Genomic DNA, 15,673 nt, shown 5'->3' with positions numbered 1-15,673 from the left:
AAATTGAAGATACAAACACACAAGATAAAAGATCAAATATATAAAGAAGCAACAGGGATGAAAGATATAAACAAATTAAAATAAAGTCATATATATTTAAATATACACAATAAAATAGAATACAACTAACTGGAGAATATATTTATATTTACAGCCGCAGAGTGTATTCATTAACTAGAAAATTTCACAAGAAATTTTGAAAGTGTGGCTACTATTGCCGTAAGACGTCGCTATATATCAGACATGAAAATCCCTCACCTTTTGGCGAAATTCGCCGTTTTGAAACCAAAATATGTCATCCACGTGAATCACGTAGATCCGAAGAGTTTTTGTTTTGGGGAGAGTGCGGGGAGGGTCAACTGTCCGCCGTTTCTAAGATTGGAGTGGGACACGGGAAAAAAAACTGAGGTCGTGATCATCTTAGCAATAGAAGATCTTTGACGTCGCGAGTCTTGGCCAATCAGCGTTAAGATTTCTACAGCGGCTTCATTTCTCTCCCACCAGTTTAATAATAGTAAGCTAGTCAGCCTGCTAACACGTTAGCTAACGTTGTTGGAGAGACAGCGAGTGAGATTACTGGTAGCGGAGAGTCCGTGGCATCTGTGACGTCAGACAGGAGAGCGGCGAGTCAGCGGCACTGCAGTTCTACCTACCGACACCTGACTACATATAAGGAGAGGACAATGGAGATTTTATCCAACTTTTATTTTAATAAAAAAACCGAAATGAGTTTCCTACGTAAGGTGGCCGGTGTCCTGTTTATATTTAAGGGTTTAAGATCTACGTGTAGGAAAAAGTGTATCCTCTAGTTAATTATAATCTATATAGTTATGCGGTTATAATCACTGTCACACAGAGAGAGGTGTGCATGTTCAGGTTTACTGGTGGAAACATTATTCAGTGTTCTATCTATCTGTGTGTCTGTTCTTGTTCTTAGAGATGAAGGCTATTCCATGCGAGAAATTGCTGAACAGTTGTCTGGGTGACCCCAAACTTTTGAACAGTAGTGTATGTGTATATATATATATATATATATATATATATATATATTATATATATATATATATATATATAATATATATTATATATATATATATATTATATATATATATATAATATATATTGCATGGAGGAGGACTCTTTAACAAACACTTCGTTATTTTAAAAAAGTAAAAATATACACACAAATGTTACATACCAAGCATATACATTCAGTATAATATATATATATATATATATATATATATATATATATGGCAACGTGATGGCTCACATATCTGCACTCATTCTGTTTTGTTTGGCAAAAAAAAAATTAAAAGCTTATTGTTTTCCACAATGAGCTATTTAGTAGTAACTAGATATGAGTTGTTTTTTGCACAGATAGAACTTACACAAAACATTGTCTGATGGAGCAATCTGATTTACTTGAAAGTGATTGCAATTTTCTTTATTCTGTTATTTATAAAAGCACAGATGAGTCAAACAATTATGTTATTTACAGAAAAAATTTGAGAACCACATCTTTAAGTGTTTGTGTCGGAGTCGCCGCCGCCGCCTATTTTGCACTATTACAATACTTATAGGCAACTAGTTATCATGTCTTCCGCTCCATGAAACACATGTTAATGCTCAGTAGTACACATATGGTACTTTAATGTATTTGCATTGTAATAAAATGTGATCATTTTAAATGGGCATGTATGCAGCTGAAACGGGTAGCCTAGTGCATCCCACATTTTTCAACAGAACATTTTAAAACATTATAGTCATTATGGCCTTTATAAAAATGATTGTTTTGGGGGAGGTGGGGTAGTGCACTATGCCCCTGAGATGCGGCTTAAGAGTTTGTCCTTAATGGAGAAAAAAAAATTCCCCTTACATTACTTTTACTTTTATACTTTTAAGTAGTTTTTAAACCAGTACTTTTACACTTTTAATTAAGTATAAAGCTTGAGTTGATACTTCAACTTTTACAGAAGTATTTTTAAACCCTAGTATCTATACTTCTACTTGAGTAATGAATGTGAATACTTTTGACACCTCTGGTGGTAAGTACACGCAAATAAAATGAGGGATAACCATGTTAAAATAGAATGGACTAAAAACAAGATGGAGACAAGATAGACACTAAAAATCATCCATGTCAGAGGCACAGAACATAAAGCACGCAGAGTATGTGAAATATATAAATCAGTCAGACAGATAAACAACAATAAAAGATGCAGATGCAAGTAGATGATGGTCGACCAGCAAAGTCAAGACAGAAAGGCAGCTGACAACAGACAGCTGACAGCAGACAGACAGACAGCTAAGAGGGAAAGTTCAACACGGACAGATTGAGGACAGTAAGGAGCAGTTACGTTCTAGGGCTGTCAGAGCCAGGTACTAACTAACCATTTCTTTAATTGAGTCTTAAATTAACTGTATGTTTGTAGTTCTCTTATGGTCCCTTTGTAGTTCTCTAATGGTCCCTTTGTAGTTCTCCAATGGCCCCCTTGTATTTGTAGTTCTCTAATGGTCTCTTTGTAGTTCTCTAATGGTCTCTTTGTAGTTCTCTAATGGTCTCTTTGTAGTTCTCTAATTTATTTAAACCTATATTTAACCAGGAGAGTCCCATTGAGATTAAAAATCTCTTTTTCGAGGGAGACCTGGCCAAGACAGGCAGCAGCATAAGAAACACATAGTTACAGACAGAAAACACAAAACAAGACAAGTTAAAAGAAACTAAAAGCTAAGAGACAGTGACGGAACAGAGTTCATTTAAGAAACATTTACATTTTTGGGAACCTGCCTCTATTTCTTTCATTTTAGATTTAAAAGCAGTCAGTGGTATCAGAGTACACAAAAGCCCTTTTTCCCATTTCCGTTCTGGCATTTGGGACAGTGAGCATACAAAAGTCCTGAGAACGCAAAGAGTATTGTCTGACACTTGCATGATGAAAACACACAGGTAGTATAGGAGCAGACCAAGGATTGCCTTATAAATGAAGGTGTAGCGATGACAGATACGGATGGCCAAAGCAGGCCATCCTACCAGAGAGTATAACTCACAGTGGTGAGTCAGAGCTTTACAATTGGTAATGCACCGCAGTGAAGCATGGTAAGCTGCGTCCACCCTACAAAGACAGTTAGCAGAGGCATGCATATAAAGAAGATCACCATAGTCCAACATCGGTAAAAAAGTAGCATCAACTAATCACTTGTTTACATTAGTTGAAAAGCACAGCTTATTTAAAAAAAAAAAATTTAACCTCAACTTTTTCAGGTCATCATTTAGAATACCCAGATATTTATAAGAGTTTTTAGGGTTTAGGTCTTGGCCATTCTGGCAGATGAGTATGTGCTGACCGAGAGGGCAGGTTTCAGGATGATGCTCTGAACAGAGGAAACAGCGGTAATGTTCGACCCATAGGGAAACGGTGGGAGGAAGGAGTTGGTCCTTCGGCAGGGTAGACTGGAAAGGACCGTACGTGGTCAGTTGCCGGTTGAGGCTAGTGACCAAAGTCATTACTGTAAGAGCAGGGGACATTGAAAGGATGAATGCCCTGTTAGGACATGGTGGTGGAAATGTTAAACCTTCCGCATTGGCTGTTCCGGTGCGAACGGTCTGTCATGTAGTTCCTCCGTGTGTGTTTCCTTCCAGTGAGCAGGTAGAACCTGGAGAGGATTGCAACTTAGAAGAGTCCAGTTTCTCAGGTTTTGTGCCTGCGAATGATATCAGGGTACCAGTAAAGATACTGAGAGATACAGGGGCTTTTAATTCATTCATTGTGAGTTCTGTGCTGCCTTTTTCTCAGGAAACTAACACCAGAGAGTACATTCTAATGCGATGAATGGGTTTAAATATACTGCATGTCCCATTGCATAAGCTGCGGCTTGACTGGTTTGGTTCAGGGTGAGGTGGCCATGGGTGTACGGCCTGCATTGCCAATTAGAGGGGTGGATATCATTCTGGGAAACTACCTGGCTGGTAACCGTGTATGGGCTGATGGTCCGCCACCTCCTATAGTAACATTGTTTGCCTCGGTTTCAAAGATACCTGATGAGAATGCACAGTCGTTCCCTTGTGTTTTTACAGCTGGCGCACTTACCCGGGCTATGTGCCGTGGAGAGGCAGAACCTGAGGTTGAGCAGACTATCACAGATGAGAGTTTGGCTTTCTCTGGGTACACACCCAACTCTCTTTTGTCTGTTTCCCGCAGCGACTTGCCGGTTGAGCAGAAGGCTGATCCTGCGCTTAGGGAGCTATTCGACCAAGTGCTCTCGAGGGTCCATGGGAAGAGTGCTGCAAAGGGTTATCTGCTGCAAGATGGTTTGTTGGTGAGAAAATGGATGCCGCACGGAGAGAACTTCGTAGGTAACCAGGTTTTTCAGGTTGTGGTTCCATCCAAATTCGAAGAGGTGCTGAGGACGTCGCACGATCAATCTGGGCATTTGGGGGTTCGATAGACATACTACTATGTTCTCAGGTTGTTTTTTTCTGGCCTCGAATGAAGAGGGATGTGTCTTGTTATATCAAAACATGTCACATGTCAGATGACGGGTAAGCCTAACCAGACCATCAAGCCGGCTCCACTGGCTCCAATTCCCGCAGTTGCCCGGCCATTTGAGCATCTAATCATTGATTGTGTTGGTCCCTTGCCACGTTCAAAGTCTGGAAGTAACTATTTGCTTACAGTCGTGTCAAAGTACAAGGTATCCAGCTGCCTAGCCGTTGCGCACCACTACTGCTAGATCTGTGGTTAAAGCACTGACGCAGTTTATTTCCATCTTTGGAAGCAAAGAAAAAAGCTGTCAATCACAATTGTCTGTTTTGTATGTTTTCAGTCTTTTCGTTCTTTTAAATCTTTTTTATCTTAAAAATGGCTGAAATTTCTCAAGCAGAACTTTTTGATTTCCACGGAGTCTGGATGACACACTTGTATACAGACAATTGGGAGAATATTCAAAACTTTCAGGCCAGGCCAGATGATGTACTTATTGCATCATACCCCAAAGCAGGTCAATACACCAACATGAACAGGATGCTCTTTGCTTAATATGGATCTATACGCATCGATACTTATCTTATCCTCATCAAACATTTGGAGTATTACATTATCCATGTTATCCGTTTTTCAGGAAGCACCTGGGCCTCCTACATCCTTGACCTGCTGTATTTTGGTCAGACACTTCCAGAGCGCGAGGCATCCATCCTTCTCACTTCAAGGGTGTTAAACATGGAGATGGCCTTCCCTCCTCTGTAGCCAGGTTGAGTTAATAATCACATACTCAACATATTTCTTGGCTCTCAAACATGCAAAAATTGTATGCCATGGTGGTAATGCTTAGCCTTTTGGACGAATCAGTAAACTACATTTCTCACATTGAATTACATGGCATTGTAGAGCTTGTGTTCCAGGGAGCGTGCAATAACTTCATGAACACTGGTGCATTTATAATCATCAAGGCATTTAAATGTTGGATTGTGTTGTATTTTTAGGGAATCCTCCACCCATAGTCAACGGAACAGACCTGATCAACGACCTGTCCACCTCTCCTCGAATCATTAAGACTCATCTTCCAGTCCAGTTTCTGCCAAAGTCCTTTTGGGAGCAAAACTGCAAGGTCACTAATACCTTTTAAGAGCTATATCCATAGTTGACGAATGCACTCTTTCAACTAAATTATTTAGTTTTTTAGGATTTAAAGCCACGGAGATAATTCAAATAACCCCCCGTTTTCTTACATGATGCATTTTATACAGGTTTTACTCTTATTCTATCTGTATATTTAATTTAAAATTGCTACTGTACTCTTCTCTTACTGTTTATTGTTATCTTATTTATAATACTTGATTGTTTTACTATGTGTCTCTATTGTGTGCAAGGCTGCTGTAATCCTGCAATTTCCCCACTGCGGGACTAATAAAGGATTATCCTATTTTAGCTTATCTTGAAATTAATCATTATTCAAAACAGTAACCTGTGAGGAAATTTCAGTAATCATTTTGTGAGAATAAAGCTCAGTTTTATTTAAACAGAGCAGGATGTTCTAATGTTGGAACACAATGTTTCTAACGCTAGACTGAACAGAAGTGAAGAAACACACTGGGACAAGAGATAAATACAACCAGGGAAGAGCAGACTGAGGACAGCATCTGTTGACAAGGTAGACACATGTCTCAGGATAATTGTATTTCTATTTCTACAATGTGCTGTTTTTGCTAGATATGCTCACATGGGGGTTCAATATTTATATATTCTATAATGAAAACACGTAATCCTTTCTATTCTAAGACTGTTTTACTGGAATTATCTTACTTGTACTTTTTAGATTATTTCTGAAAGCAATTTTTTTTCATACTTAATATTTTATTTAGGTATTTTTACAGTTAAAGAGAAATAAATCCTTTGAAAATTTAAAAAAAGAATACACGTAAGTAACCATGCATCTGGCAAAGAAGGATCAAAAAGAAAAAAACAGATTAAATAAGTTAATATATGTAAAGAATCTCAAAGCAATTTTCAAAGACAATCTGACATCATTTTTAAATACACAATGATCATGTGTTTTGTATGTTTTCAGTCTTTTAAATCTTTTTTATCTTAAAAATGGCTGAAATTTCTCGAGCAGAACTTTTTGAGTTGCACGAAGTCTGGATGACACTTGTTTACAGACAATTGGGAGAATATTCAAAACTTATAGGCCAGGCCAGATGATGTACTTATTGCATCCCAAAGCAGGTCAGTACACCGACATGAACAGGACGCTCTTTGCTTAATATGGATCTATACGTGTCGATACTTATCTTATCCTCATCAAACATTTGGAGTATTATCCATGTTATCTTTCAGGAAACACCTGGGTCTCCTACATCCTTGACCTGCTGTATTTTGGCCAGACACTTCCAGAGCGCGAGGCATCCGTCCCTCTCGCTTCAAGGGTGCTACTGTTGGAGATTGCCTTCCCTTCTCTGCAGCCAGGTTGAGTTAATAATCACATACTCACCATAGTTCATGACTCTCAAACATGCAAACATTTTATGCCATGGTGGTAATTCTCAGCCTTTTGGATGAATCAGTAAACTACATTTCTCACATTGAATTACATGTCATTGTATTGTAGAGCTTGTGTTCCAGGGAGCGTGCAATAACTTCATGAAAACTGGTGCATTTATAATCATCAAGGCATTTTAATGTTGTATTGTATTTACCACACGGTAGGATTCATTCACATGTAAACTGTTTCATGATGTTCAGGATTAGGGAATCCTCCACCCATAGTCAAAGGAACAGACCTGATCAACGACCTGTCCACCTCTCCTCGAATCATTAAGACTCATCTTCCAGTCCAGTTTCTGCCAAAGTCCTTTTGGGAGCAAAACTGCAAGGTCACTAATACCTTTTAAGAGCTATATCCATAGTTGACAAATGCACTCGTTCAACTAAATTATTTAGTTTTTTTAGGATTTAAAGCCAGGGAGATAATTCAAACAACCCCCCGTTTTCTTACATGATGCATTTTATACAGGTTACCTGTCAGGTGGTGATTTAAGGGAGGACCCAAACGCCGAAGCAGCAGTTCAAAAAGTAAATTTAATCCATAAACAAAAGTTAGGTCAGGCCTTACACAGGCCAAGGAACGCACAAACAAGAGGAATCCCAAAATAGGGAGCAAGAACAGGAGGCAAAAACCAGTAGCAAAAAGGAAACAAAAACAGGCAGCGGAACGAACCGACAAACACAGTTAAACTCACGGGACATCCAACAGGGGTAACAGACGAGGAAAAACCAGTACAATCCGACAAGGGGACAGGAGACAAACAGGGTTTAAATACAAGGGGAAGGTAACGAGGCACAGGTGGAAAACAATGAGGACAGCACAGGTGAAGGGAATACACAATCAGGGAACAAGGCGGACAGACAATTGTGAAGTGAAGAAACACACTGGAACAAGAGATAAATACAACCAGGGAAGAGCAGACTGAAGACAGGCGGTGCTTTGTTGTTGTTTGGTTTATTTACTTATTTATTTTGTTTTGTTTCTTTGTTAGAACAGTTAGTCCTGAATCTGCACACTCCGGTACAGTAGGTGGCGGTATGCACCTAGGCAAATTGGTTGCGATCCGCCAGTCAAATTTATAGAAGAAGTAGAAGAAGACTGAGGACAGCATCCGTTGACAAGGTAGACATGTCTCAGGATAATGTGCTGTTTTTGCTGAACATGCTCACATGGGGGTTCAATATTTATATATTCTATAATGAAAACACGTAATCCTTTCTATTCTAAGACTTTTACTGGAATTATCTTACTTGTACTTTTTAAGATTATTTCTCGAAGCATTTTTCTTTTTTATACTTAATATTTTATTTGGGTATTTTTGCAGTTAAAGAGAAATAAATCCTTTGAAAATTAAAAAAATGATAATGTAATTAACCATGCATCTGGTAAAGAAGGACCAAAAAGAAAAAACAGATTAAGCAAGTAAATAAGTTTATATATATATATATATACACACACATAAAAAATCTCAAAAGTTTTCAAAGACAATCTGTTTTTAAATATGCAATGATCATGTGTTTTGTATGTTGAGTTTTTTTTAAAGATGGATGATATGCCATAGTTTTTGATCACCCAATAATCATACGTTTTCAGTCTTTTAAATCTTTTTTATCTTAAAGATGGCTAAAATTTCTCGACCAGAACTTTTTGAGTTCCACGGAGTCTGGATGACACACTTGTATACAGACAATTGGGAGAATATTCAAAACTTTCAGGCCAGGCCAGATGATATACTTATTGCATCATACCCCAAAGCAGGTCAGTACACCGACATGAACAGGACACTCTTTGCTTAATATGGATCTATACGTATCGATACTTATCTTATCCTCATCAAACATTTGGAGTATTATCCGTTTTTCAGGAAGCACCTGGGCCTCCTACATCCTTGACCTGCTGTATTTTGGTCAGACACTTCCAGAGCGCGAGGCATCCGTCCCTCTCGCTGTAAGGGTGTTAAACATGGAGATTGCCTTCCCTTCTCTGCTGCCAGGTTGAGTTAATAATCACATACTCACCATATTTCTTGGCTCTCAAACATGCAAACATTTTATGCCATGGTGGTAATGCTTAGCCTTTTGGATGAATCAGTAAACTACATTTCTCACATTGAATTACATGGCATTGTAGAGCTTGTGTTCCAGGGAGCGTGCAATCACTTCATGAACACTGGTGCATTTATAATCAAGGCATTTAAATGTTGTATTGTGTTGTTTTTTTTAGAGAATCCTCGACCCATATACAACGGAACAGACCTGATCAACGACCTGTCCACCTCTCCTCGAATCATTAGGACTCATCTTCCAGTCCAGTTTCTGCCAAAGTCCTTTTGGGAGCAAAACTGCAAGGTCACTAATACCTTTTAAGAGCTATATCCATAGTTGACGAATGCACTCTTTCAACTACATTATTTTGTTTTTTAGGATTTAAAGCCACGGAGATAATTCAAACAACCCCCCGTTTTCTTACATGATGCATTTTATACGAGTTACCTGTCAGGTGGTGATTTAAGGGAGGACCCAAACGCCGAAGCAGCAGTTCAAAAAGTAAATTGAATCTATAAACAAAAGTTAGGTCAGGCCTTACACAGGCCCAGGAACGCACAAACAAAAGAGGAATCCCAAAATGGGGAGCAAGAACAGGAGGGGGGGGAAACAGGCAGGGGAACAAACCGACAAAAACAGGCATAAAACTAGTGTTGTTACGAGATGTGCCGACTCTCCGAAGCGTGTGTCGAGTAATGGAGGGGGCGCTTCCTCGAAGCGCGTATCGAGGCTTGCTTCATTTAGGGGAGGAGCCAAAAATGATGACATCCAAAGCCTCGCTGCACCACGTGACTGCTTCGAGAGCGAGAGAGAGATCATCTCACCATCACTACATAAAACAGTTAAACTCACGGGACATCAAACAGGGGTAACAGACGAGGGGAAACAGTACAATCCGACAAGGGGACAGGCGACAAACAGGGTTTAAATACAAGAGGAAGGTAACGAGGCACAGGTGGAAAACAATGAGGGCAGCACAGGTGAAGGAAATACACAATCAGGGAACAAGGCGGACAGACAATCACAGGGGCAGGAAGTGCAGGAACACAGAGGACACACAAGACAAGGACATCACAATAAAACAGGACACCAAACAAACCAACATCATAACAGTAGAGGGAACTGCTGCGAGGCGGCAGCGGGGACATGGAACGGCTCGGGGAAACTAGACTCGGGGGCGGCGGGCTTTTTGAAATATCAAAGGATTGACTACAGATTTTTACCATGTTTATGTTATTAAAGAACTTTTTTTCTGTTTTATCTTTACTTATAGAATTGTTTTTTATCGTAAGGCTGAATGATGACAATAAGAAAAAGAGAAATCCAATACTTCCAGCTACAAGTACAGCTGACTTATGATCAGTTGTTCATGAACACTTATATGTACTGTAATGGTAAAATAAAGTGTGGTAATATTGTGAGGATAAGAGAGTCTAAATTGAACCTTAAATGACCCTCAGGGATGGATTACCAAATTGAGGGAGAAAACAGATGTACTGGGATCAAAGGGGTGTTGATCTTCCTGCAGTGGTACAGGGGGAGGGTCGTAAACAGATAAGGTGTTGATTGGGAATGTAAGTTGTGTTTGGTGGGAACGGAGGGGGATCATGTCTCTCGTAACAGACTCAGCTACTTGGTCTCCTTCATTGGGGGGTTTAGAGGCGGAGACCTCATGGTGTTATAAAATGGGGTGATAACGGTTACTCCATTGAGAATTCTGTGTTACAAGCTGCGCCAGTAGCTGTGACAGACTTGTCCTTCCTGCAGGAATAAACAGACTTAAGACAACTTTGATTCAGAGACTTCATTCCTTTTTAACAGATATGATACAGGACAATCTTCCATACTAGTATGTCATGCAATGCTGCTCTTCAGATAATGCAAGTGTTTTCTTGTTGTGTAGATCGTCTACGTGGCCCGCAATGCAAAGGACAGTGTTGTGTCTTATTTCCATTTCGAAGGCATGACCTTATTCAACCCAGCGCCTGGAGACTGGAGCAGCTACCTCCAGAGATTCATGGAGGAGAAGAGTACGTAGGAAATGTTGTAATAAATTCGCTTTTATTGAAGCTGCACAGATTTCCTCCACACTCAAGTGTTTATATGTATTATTCCGTTGCTTTAGTGGCATTTGGATCCTGGTACGACCACGTGAACGGCTGGTGGGAGAAGAAACAGAGTCATCCAAATCTCCATTACATGTTCTATGAAGATCTGGTCGAGGTAATGTAGTCTTTTTTGTGGTTTGTGGGTACTTTTCCAAAAAGATGCTGTAGGTGTTAATAGTGCGATACTTCTCTCTTGACCACACGTCTCCAGGATTTTGGACAGGAACTAGACAAACTCTGCTGCTTTCTTGGTTTGTCACCTTCGTCTGAGGAGAAGGGAATGATTACACGCAGAGTGCAGTTTGATGACATGAAAAAGAACAACATGGTCAACTATTCAACGTTCAAAGGGATGGATTTCACAAAGTCTTCCTTCATCAGAAAAGGTACAGTGGATAGTGGCATGCAACACATACCTGACATGATACAATCAGATCTCCACCTTTATCTAGAAATACCTGTCTGATTTTCTGTGGTGCTGCAGGGAAGGTTGGTGACTGGAAGAATCACTTCACTGTGGACCAGAGTGAAATGTTTGATGAGGACTACAAGCAGAGAATGAAGAATCCAACACTGCAGTTTCGTACTGAAGTTTAGACTCTGTACATAAGAGGAGACACTACACGTCAAAATTGTAACAAATAGATATCAATGTAAAATCTAGAGATGCAATTAGTCAAAGGAGTAAAATTAAATCCTAAATGTGTATTTTGGATGTTTTCTTTCCACTCGTCTGAAAGAAGCAAAATATCTCAAAATGGATCAGTGCATGGAAAAATGTTGTTTTCTATTACAGTGAATTCTGTGGGAATTTACCATTAAATAATATGTTACTGAATTCCCATGTGGATAATTAAACCACCATGTTTGACCTTCACCCTGCAGAATGAAGTATGTTTGGAAATACAAAATAAAAATATGAACACGATTTCTCATTTTTATTTGAATCCAGACATGAAAATGACATAAGGCCATTGTACTGTAATTACTAAACAAGCATCTCACATCACTGGGAGCGACCGAGACTCTGGTCAGGAACAGAGGCGTGGACTGAGTTTCACTCCAGAACGATGTTCATCCAAAAATGTCACGTCTTGAAATTAATCATTATTCTAAACAGGAACCTGTGAGGAAATTTCAGTAATCATTTTGTGAGAATAAAGCTCAGTTTGATTTAAACAGAGCAGGATGTCTCATGTTGGAACACAATGTTTCTAACGCTAGACTGAATAGAAGTGAAGAAACACACTGGAACAAGAGATAAATACAACCAGGGAAGAGCAGACTGAAGACAGCATCTGTTGACAAGGTAGACATGTCTCAGGATAATGTGATGTTTTTGCTGAACATGCTCACATGGGGGTTCAATATTTATATATTCTATAATGAAAACACGTAATCCTTTCTATTCTAAGACTGTTTTACTGGAAATATCTTACTTGTACTTTTTAAGATTATTTCTGAAAGCAATTTTCAATTTTTTCATACTTTATATTTTATTATTTTATTTAGGTATTTTTACAGTTAAAGAGAAATAAATCCTTTGAACATTTAAAAAAAGAATACACGCAAGTAACCATGCATCTGGCAAAGAAGGATCAAAAAGAAGAAAAAAAACAGATTAAATAAGTTAATATATATAAAGAATCTCGAAGCAATTTTCAAAGACAATCTGACATCATTTTTAAATACACAATGATCATGTGTTTTGTATGTTTTCAGTCTTTTACATCTTAAAAATGGCTGAAATTTCTCGACCAGAACTTTTTGAGTTCCAAGGAGTCTGGATGACACACTTGTTTACAGACAATTGGGAGAATATTCAAAACTTTCAGGCCAGGCCAGATGATGTACTTATTGCATCATACCCCAAAGCAGGTCAGTACACTGACATGAACAGGACGCTCTTTGCTTAATATGGATCTATACGTGTCGATACTTATCTTATCCTCAAACATTTGGAGTATTATCCATGTTATCTTTCAGGAAACACCTGGGTCTCCTACATCCTTGACCTGCTGTATTTTGGCCAGACACTTCCAGAGCGCGAGGCATCCGTCCCTCTCGCTTCAAGGGTGCTACTGTTGGAGATTGCCTTCCCTTCTCTGCAGCCAGGTTGAGTTAATAATCACATACTCACCATAGTTCATGGCTCTCAAACATGCAAACATTTTATGCCATGGTGGTAATTCTCAGCCTTTTGGATTAATCAATAAACTACATTTCTCACATTGAAAAACATGGCATTGTAGAGCTTGTGTTCCAGGGAGCGTGCAATAACTTCATGAAAACTGGTGCATTTATAATCATCAAGGCATTTTAATGTTGTATTGTATTTACCACACGGTAGGATTCATTCACATGTAAACTGTTTCATGATGTTCAGGATTAGGGAATCCTCCACCCGTAGTCAAAGGAACAGACCTGATCAACGACCTGTCCACCTCTCCTCGAATCATTAAGACTCATCTTCCAGTCCAGTTTCTGCCAAAGTCCTTTTGGGAGCAAAACTGCAAGGTCACTAATACCTTTTAAGAGCTATATCCATAGTTGACAAATGCACTCTTTCATCTAAATTATTTTGTTTTTTAGGATTTAAAGCCAGGGAGGTAATTCAAACAAACCCCCGTTTTCTTACATGATGCATTTTATACAGGTTACCAAGTTTGATTAAATCAAACTTAATGAGGATTTTTTTGAAATATCAAAGGATTGACTACAGATTTTTACCATGTTTATGTTATTAAAGAACTTTTTTCTGTTTTAACTTCACTTATATAATTGCTATTTATCGTAAGGCTGAATGATGACAAGAAGAAAAAGAGACATTCACTACTTCCAGCTACAAGTACAGCTGACTTATGATCAGTTGTTCATGAACACTTATTACATGTATGTCATGCAATGCTGCTCTTCAGATAATGCAAGTGTTTTCTTGTTGTGTAGATCGTCTACGTGGCCCGTAATGCAAAGGACAGTGTTGTGTCTTATTTCCATTTCGAAGGCATGACCTTACTCCACCCAGCGCCTGGAGACTGGAGCAGCTACCTCCAGAGATTCATGGAGGAGAAGAGTACGTAGGAAATGTTGTAATAAATTCGCTTTTATTGAAGCTGCACAGATTTCCTCCACACTCAAGTGTTTGTATGTATTATTCCGTTGCTTTAGTGGCATTTGGATCCTGGTACGACCACGTGAACGGCTGGTGGGAGAAGAAACAGAGTCATCCAAATCTCCATTACATGTTCTATGAAGATCTGGTCGAGGTAATGTAGTCTTTTTTGTGGTTTGTGGGTACTTTTCCAAAAAGATGCTGTAGGTGTTAATAGTGCGATACTTCTCTCTTGACCACACGTCTCCAGGATTTTGGACAGGAACTAGACAAACTCTGCTGCTTTCTTGGTTTGTCACCTTCGTCTGAGGAGAAGGGAATGATTACACGCAGAGTGCAGTTTGATGACATGAAAAAGAACAACATGGTCAACTATTCAACGTTCAAAGGGATGGATTTCACAAAGTCTTCCTTCATCAGAAAAGGTACAGTGGATAGTGGCATGCAACACATACCTGACATGATACAATCAGATCTCCACCTTTATCTAGAAATACCTGTCTGATTTTCTGTGGTGCTGCAGGGAAGGTTGGTGACTGGAAGAATCACTTCACTGTGGACCAGAGTGAAATGTTTGATGAGGACTACAAGCAGAGAATGAAGAATCCAACACTGCAGTTTCGTACTGAAGTTTAGACTCTGTAAATAAGAGGAGACACTACAGGTCAAAATTGTAACAAATAGATATCAATGTAAAATCTAGAGACGCAATTAGTCAAAGGAGTAAAATTTAATCCTAAATGTATTTTGGATGTTTTCTTTCCACTCGTCTGAAAGAAGCAAAATATCTCAAAATGGATCAGTGCATGGAAAAATGTTGTTTTCTATTACAGTGAATTCTGTGGGAATTTACCGTTAAATAATATGTTACTGAATTCCCATGTGGATAATTAAACCACCATGTTTGACCTTCACCCTGCAGAATGATGTATGGAAATACAAAATAAAAATATGAACACGATTTCTCATTTTTATTTGAATCCAGACATGAAAATGACATAAGGCCATTGTACTGTAATTACTAAACAAGCATCTCACATCACTGGGAGCGACCGAGACTCTGGTCAGGAACAGAGGCGTGGACTGAGTTTCACTCCAGAACGATGTTCATCCAAAAATGTCACGTCTTGAAATTAATCATTATTCTAAACAGAAACCTGTGAGGAAATTTCAGTAATCATTTTGTGAGAATAAAGCTCAGTTTTATTTAAACAGAGCAGGATGTTCTAATGTTGGAACACAATGTTTCTAACGCTAGACTGAATATCCATCCATTATCAGCCGCTTATCCGGGGTCGGGTCGCGGTGGCAGCAGGTTCAGCAGGCCGACCCAGGCTTCCCTCTCACCCGCAACACTTTCCAGC

General features: G+C 39.1%; 2 protein-coding genes across 2 annotated transcripts; both read left to right on the top strand.

The window, feature by feature from the left end:
• Positions 1–3,906: 3,906 nt before the first annotated feature.
• Positions 3,907–11,794, top strand: LOC306743896 (cytosolic sulfotransferase 1-like; the record flags this gene model as incomplete). The annotated part of the gene is made up of 9 exons (XM_079226461.1): positions 3,907–3,970; positions 4,079–4,357; positions 4,885–5,001; positions 5,122–5,163; positions 5,483–5,607; positions 10,993–11,119; positions 11,215–11,312; positions 11,409–11,583; positions 11,682–11,794. The coding sequence occupies 9 exons, from the start codon at positions 3,907–3,909 to the stop codon at positions 11,792–11,794; spliced, it is 1,140 nt and encodes a 379-aa protein (XP_079082587.1).
• Positions 11,795–12,936: 1,142 nt separating this feature from the next.
• LOC306743895 (cytosolic sulfotransferase 1-like) lies at positions 12,937–14,945 on the top strand (the record flags this gene model as incomplete). The annotated part of the gene is made up of 7 exons (XM_079226460.1): positions 12,937–13,075; positions 13,184–13,312; positions 13,584–13,714; positions 14,144–14,270; positions 14,366–14,463; positions 14,560–14,734; positions 14,833–14,945. The coding sequence occupies 7 exons, from the start codon at positions 12,937–12,939 to the stop codon at positions 14,943–14,945; spliced, it is 912 nt and encodes a 303-aa protein (XP_079082586.1).
• Positions 14,946–15,673: the final 728 nt, after the last annotated feature.

The sequence above is a fragment of the Taurulus bubalis genome (genome assembly GCF_910589615.1).
Source record: "Taurulus bubalis genome assembly, chromosome: 11".
Taxonomy (NCBI): Eukaryota; Metazoa; Chordata; class Actinopteri; order Perciformes; family Cottidae; genus Taurulus; species Taurulus bubalis.
This window is presented reverse-complemented; position numbering and strand designations above follow the sequence as displayed.